The following is a 7,500-nucleotide window of genomic DNA, read 5'->3' on the forward strand; positions in this document are numbered from 1 at the left end:
AATTTTAAAGCCAAGTATTCAGTGTGGCTTCAGGTTTTAAAAAATAAAATAAAATAAAATAAAATAAAATATTCTACATAACTAGAGAAGCAATTCCTGAAGAAACTGCGGGTTTGAACACTGAAACGCTGAAACGCTGAATATATAAATATTGATGTTTGAATTATGAAAAACATTTGAATGTTTGTTAGAAAACTGAAAGAAATAAATCTGAAGAATGAAAGACATTTACATGGAGCAGAGAGACAGACAGGCACAGAGAGACAGACAGACACAGAGAGACAGACAACACAGAGAGACAGACAGGCACAGAGAGACAGACAGACAGACACAGAGAGACAGACAGACAGACACAGAGAGACAGACAGGCACAGAGAGACAGACAGACACAGAGAGACAGACAGGCACAGAGAGACAGACAGACAGACACAGAGAGACAGACAGACAGGCACAGAGACAGACAGGCACAGAGAGACAGACAGACAGACACAGAGAGACAGACAGACACAGACAGACAGACACAGAGAGACAGACAGACACAGAGAGACAGACACAGAGAGACAGACAGACAGACACAGAGAGACAGACAGGCACAGAGAGACAGACAGACAGACACAGAGAGACAGACAGGCACAGAGAGACAGACAGACAGACACAGAGAGACAGACAGGCACAGAGAGACAGACAGACAGAGAGAGACAGACAGACACAGAGAGACAGACAGGCACAGAGAGACAGACAGACACAGAGAGACAGACAGACACAGACAGAGAGACAGACACAGAGAGACAGACAGACAGACACAGACAGACAGACAGACAGACACAGAGAGACACAGACAGGCACAGAGAGACGGACAGACACAGAGAGACAGGCAGGCACAGAGAGACAGACAGGCACAGAGAGACAGACAGACAGAGAGAGACAGACAGACAGGCACAGAGACAGACAGGCACAGAGAGACAGACAGACAGACAGACACAGAGAGACAGACAGACAGACACAGAGAGACAGACAGACAGGCACAGAGACAGACCGGCACAGAGAGACAGACAGACAGACAGACACAGAGAGACAGACAGACAGGCACAGAGAGACAGACAGGCACAGAGAGACAGACAGACACAGAGAGACAGACAGACAGACACAGAGAGACAGACAGACAGGCACAGAGACAGACAGGCACAGAGAGACAGACAGGCACAGAGAGACAGACAGACAGACACAGAGAGACAGACAGACACAGACAGACAGACAGACACAGAGAGACAGACAGACACAGAGAGACAGACACAGAGAGACAGACACAGAGAGACAGACAGACAGACACAGAGAGACAGACAGGCACAGAGAGACAGACAGACAGACACAGAGAGACAGACAGGCACAGAGAGACAGACAGACAGACACAGAGAGACAGACAGGCACAGAGAGACAGACAGACAGAGAGAGACAGACAGACACAGAGAGACAGACAGGCACAAAGAGACAGACAGACACAGAGAGACAGACAGACACAGACAGACAGACAGACACAGAGAGACAGACACACAGACAGACAGACAGACAGACAGACACAGAGAGACACAGACAGGCACAGAGAGACGGACAGACACAGAGAGACAGACAGACACAGAGAGACAGACAGGCACAGAGAGACAGACGGGCACAGACAGACAGACAGACAGACACAGAGAGACAGACAGACAGACACAGACAGACACAGAGAGACAGACAGGCACAGAGAGACAGACAGACACACAGAGACAGACAGACACAGAGAGACAGACAGGCACAGAGAGACAGACAGACAGGCACAGCGAGACAGACAGACACAGACAGACACAGAGAGACAGACAGACACAGAGAGACAGACAGACACAGAGAGACAGACAGACAGGCACAGAGAGACAGACAGGCACAGAGAGACAGACAGACAGACACAGAGAGACAGACAGACAGACAGACAGACACAGAGAGACAGACAGACACAGAGAGACAGACAGACAGACACAGAGAGACAGACAGACAGAGACAGAGAGACAGACAGGCACAGAGAGACAGACAGACACAGAAAGACAGACAGACAGACAGACACAGACAGACACAGAGAGACAGACAGACACAGAGAGACAGACAGGCACAGAGAGACAGACAGACAGACACAGAGAGACAGACAGATAGACACAGAGAGACAGACAGACAGACACAGAGAGACAGACAGACAGGCACAGAGAGACAGACAGGCACAGAGAGACAGACAGACAGACACACGGAGACAGACAGACAGACAGACACAGAGAGACAGACAGACACAGAGAGACAGACAGACAGACACAGACAGACACAGAGAGACAGACACAGACAGACACAGACAGACACAGAGAGACAGACAGGCACAGAGAGACAGACAGACACAGAGAGACAGACAGGCACAGAGAGACAGACAGACACAGACAGACAGACAGGCACAGAGAGACAGACAGGCACAGAGAGACAGACAGACAGACACAGACAGACACAGAGAGACAGACAGATAGACACAGAGAGACAGACACAGAGAGACAGACAGACACAGAGAGACAGACAGACAGGCACAGAGAGACAGACAGACAGGCACAGAGAGACAGACAGACAGACACACAGAGACAGACAGACAGACAGACACAGAGAGACAGACAGGCACAGAGAGACAGACAGACACACAGAGACAGACAGACAGACACAGAGAGACAGACAGGCATGCAGTGCAACAGACAGACACAGAGAGACAGACAGGCACAGAGAGACAGACAGACAGACACAGAGAGACAGACAGACACACAGAGACAGACAGACAGACACACAGAGACAGACAGACAGACACACAGAGACAGACAGACAGACACAGACAGACACACAGAGACAGACAGACACACAGAGACAGACAGACAGACACAGACAGGCACAGAGAGACAGACAGACAGACACAGAGAGACAGACAGACACAGAGAGACAGACAGGCACAGAGAGACAGACAGGCATGCAGTGCAACAGACAGAGAACGAGAGTCTTTTTAAACTGTTATTGATTTTAAAATTTGAGCTGCTTCAGGTGTAAATGTCTCTGTATGAGGTTTTGACTGATAAAAAGGTCATTCCACCAATCAGAGGACAGGACCAAGCTCAAGTTGTTGTAACTGACCAATCACCTGTGTGTAACTGCACAGTGAAATTGGGAAAGGACCAACAGAAAGAAAGAATTAAAGATGAAGTAGTTCAAGGTTTGATTTTATTAACAGTTGAAACAGACGGCAGTATAAAACCGTACCATGGACCGTCTGTTGGCTTCGGCGGTCACACCTGGGCGTCCGGCGCAGCTTCTCCTACGGTTCCTTGTGCATTTTGTGTATGTAGAGCGACTGATGTGGTCGTAGCAGTGAGTTTAAGAGCATTTCCTGCAGATTTCAGCGCTGCTCTCCATCTAGCTCTAATGATAAAACCCATTATAAAGTCTGAGAAGAGGTGAAAGTTTCATGTCTTTTTTAAACTGCTGGTGTCGGAAAACTGAAAGAGAGACTGAAAAATTGGAGTCAGTCGCTGAAAGTCTCCGGCATTTTCAGCGTTTGAGAGTTGGAATGGGGTTTCTGCGTGAATGCATGAATTCGTGGTGACAGGGTGAAGATGAGTGAGTTTGAGGGAAGTCAGGCTGTGTGTCACAGAACATTCAAAGAGCTAAACTGCTGTTGAATGAATCAACCAATCGCCTGCGAGCAACGGCATTTTTTAAACAGGGCAAGAATTGAAGCGTCTCCAACTTCAGCTGTTTGATGAGGAAAAACTTATAGCAAGTGTGTCATAAATCTGCTTAAGTTTTTCACTTGGAATTGTCTGAATTGGTTTCAGTTCGCCGGCTGCATGATTTGCCAAATGTTTTGTTGAATGGTATTTAATAGGAATCCGATTTTTAAAGTTGAATATTTGGGAAAGTATAAATGTTATGGAAACTCGAACAGGTTTCTGTGCAAGTCCTCATGAAGCTGAATGAGTAAAACTTTGAATGGTTTGAATCGGTTGAAGTAGGTTGAAGTTATGGAATTAAAAAAAATGCATCGGAATAACAATAATAGACTTTTTTGTAACAGAAGAACAGTGTTTGAATGTTTGCAGTATGAAACCCGATTAAAATATTATTATACTTTAAAAGCAGCGATTCAGTGTTGATTCAGGTGTTTAACAAAAAAAAAATGAAATTATTGTACGTAATTCAAATATTACTAAAGCTGCTATTCTGTGTGGCTTTAACTTTTTTTTAAATAAGAAATGTAAATATTCTACAAAATTAATTTAGTATAATATTTTGAAGGCAGCTATTCAGTGTGGCTGTAATTTTTAAAATAAAAAAATTAAAATAATATACATAATTCAAACAGCAAATTAAAAAGGCAGTTATTTAGTGTTGCTTCAGCTTTGTGACAAAATTCAATTATTCTACATAATCAAATATTATTATGTTTTAAAGTTTGGTGAATTGCAGTTTGGTTTCAGTTTGCAGTATTTTATGTGAAAATATGTAGAGAAGAGTGTTACTCACTTGTGCATATATATATATATATATATACATATATATATATGTATATATATATATATATATATATATATATATATATATATATATATATATATATATATATACACATATATATATATATATATATACACATATATATATGATTTCAAAACAACAGAAATACGCATTGAAACACTGTAAAAATAGTCAAAGCAAATCTTCACATTTAAGAAGATGAGCAGTGAAAATATTACAAAGAACAAATTTAGACATGAAAATGTTTAATGATTAACTTTGTCAATCAAGTGATTGATTAATGGGCTTGTGATTTTAGCTGTATAAAGTATTTAAGTCTTTTCTTATGTAAAATGTAAAATAAACTTGAGGTGTCAGATGAGTAAAAAGTACACAAATTCTCTCTGAAATAAAGTATAAAGTAGCAGTACTGTAATTAATGTACTACCAATAAAGTCTTACTATTATTTATTTTGACTGACTTATTGATCAAACATATTGATCCATATTAATTACATTTCAACATTTATTGAACGATCAGGAACAACACAGATAATTTCACTCAACTGTGACAGTAGTTGCCTGAGAGAGGACAGATGTAGATGTCACCTGTCTTTACTGTCATGTGACTCAAAGTTTACCTGAGGAGACGCAGAACTGCGAGTCTGACCCATCACTCTTCTTATTTCCACAGATGTTGTCTTGTTCTTGTTTTCCTCCTGTAATCCTCTTTCCTCTTCTTCAACAGCAGCGTGTATGAAATTCAACTGATCTGAAACTCACCTGTTCACAGGTGAGTCACAGGTGTGTTCAGGTTCACTCAGCCAGCAGAACAATAGTGTCTAATCAGAGCAGGTCATGTGACTGTGCAACAGGTTTGACTACATTCTTGTGTTTGAGGCGGGTCAATTGTCTGGAGGCTATTTGTAACCAGAGGAGGAGAAGAAAGACGAGTTTTCTGTCTTTCATTAACATTTTAAAGACACAAACATGTCAGTCGGTCTGTCGGATGATTTACATCCACATTTTCAGCAGCTGATATTTCCACACTGGCTGCACGTCACTCAGTTTAACCTGTTTCAGCAGCCACATATTCACATGTACAGGTGTTTGGACCAGTGCCATCTGCTGTAATGCATCATTATCCAAAGCTCCTCCTGAGGGCTGGACTACAGCCAGGCTTCCTTTGCATGATCTGGATCAACAAATCCTAAAAACACAAAAAGAGATACGTGGTTATGAACTTGCTTTGTTAATCCAGACTCTGTGCACATTCATATAAAAGGGGCGTTTGTTGCATCATGTGACTCTTCTTCCACATGAAATGAAGCGACTGCGAGCCAATTAAGTCAAAATGATCAAGTTGTTAGAATTATGAGCTGTGGAAAATATACAAAATACATTACAACAAAAAACAGCATTGTTGCTGCAAATAAAGCAGGAGAAGAAGAATGATGTTCGAATAAACAGCAGCACATTTAGTCGATCAGTAATTTTCTAACATGAAAACTACACAAACAATAAACCTGTTTAATGTTTGGGTGTGTAATACACCCCTCTGGACTTTAAGGTAACCTATAGTTGTTTTTTTTAATTCTTAATTTTTATTATTGTTGTTGCTTTAGTTATTTATTGATAAGTGTAGAATGTACTATTTATTAAAAAAATATGAATTCATTGATAATGTTTAACTAAAATTAAGAAAACCAAATGAAATGCAAAAAAAAATAAATGAAATGAATTTTTTTTTAAATAAAATTAAATGAAATTAACTTGTTTATACTCAAAATAATGGGTTTTCCTCAGGTCTGACACATGAGAAAAGAAAATAACTTTTTGAAGTCTCTCTTGAGATTTCTGCTCCTTTGCTTGTCAAAATAAGTCAAGTCAGGTTTATAACCTCCCAAACTGTCATGTTAAATTTTTGTTTTTGTAAAACATTCGCATCAATTTAAGTTTAAACCAAAGAACTGCCAATTACTCAGTAAAATTTTTCTTTGTAATATTGAAATAAACCCATATCATGAATTTAAAATTCAAATTAGTTTTTGTAACCCAATAATATTTGTAGGATTTTTTGAATAAAAATTGGTTATATTATTTATTTATGTATGAAAAAATGTCATGAAAACTTTAATTTCCTCTCTTATTTACATGTTTGTGTCGGGGCTATGAAAGGCTGCTATGTTTCAGTGCATTAACTGAATTCATTTTCATAATTGTAACCATTAAAATGCCAGTTTATTTACATAATGCCACTTTTTTTTTCATACACAAAAAATGATTTCTTTTTTTTTTATGGATGCGTAGTGTTTTTTGTGTGGCGGTTATTGATCTGGGATATGATTTTGACAGATTATTACTTTTTGTGCTATTACAAAACATACAAAACACTCACTTTCCCTCCTGATACCATAAATCAATAGCCTTCATAAAAATATCAAACACGAAACACTAATATTACATTTATTTATTTTTAATTTATTTCAAACATAAGGACAACAACAGACAAAATAGCAATAAAATGAATGTGATAAACCAAAATATCATTATTACTCGTTGGAGCCTCAGGTGCTGCAGGTGGATGGAGGTGTGGAACATGTGGTGGATCCTGGCGCCTTCGACTGGCCGTTGCTGGTGGGCGGTTGCTCTCGTCTGGCTGCATCAACTAGAGCAATGGCTGTTGGATTTTGGGGTAGCCGTTGTTGCTGCTGCATTAGGGGGGTCACCGTGCCCCCCCCCCCCCCCCCCCCAGCTCCTCCATAAACAAGCACTGCTTGTGGGTTTCCCTCCTTCCACAGTGGATCAACACACGTTCAGAGAACAAACTCATTGTACGCTGAAACATCCAGGATGTAGAACATTTTTAACGGCCACCTCTGGGTCTTTCACCGGCAGCTGTACGTCCCGACAATCTGATGGAGGGGAGTAAAATAA

At 40.8% G+C, this 7,500-nt stretch overlaps 1 protein-coding gene across 1 annotated transcript in view; it reads right to left on the reverse strand.

The window, feature by feature from the left end:
- Window positions 1-5,408, reverse strand: part of arl11 (ADP-ribosylation factor-like 11) — a 25,096-nt gene extending 19,688 nt beyond the window's left edge. The window contains exon 1 of the mRNA XM_084713719.1: window positions 5,205-5,408. Coding sequence (XP_084569845.1) covers window positions 5,205-5,237 — 33 coding nt within the window. The 5' untranslated portion in view covers window positions 5,238-5,408. The remainder of the gene's footprint in view (window positions 1-5,204) is intronic.
- Between the last annotated feature and the right edge of the window lie 2,092 nt (window positions 5,409-7,500).

This window comes from Lutjanus erythropterus, chromosome 24, assembly GCF_056507025.1.
Source record: "Lutjanus erythropterus isolate fLutEry1 chromosome 24, fLutEry1.hap2, whole genome shotgun sequence".
Taxonomy (NCBI): Eukaryota; Metazoa; Chordata; class Actinopteri; order Lutjaniformes; family Lutjanidae; genus Lutjanus; species Lutjanus erythropterus.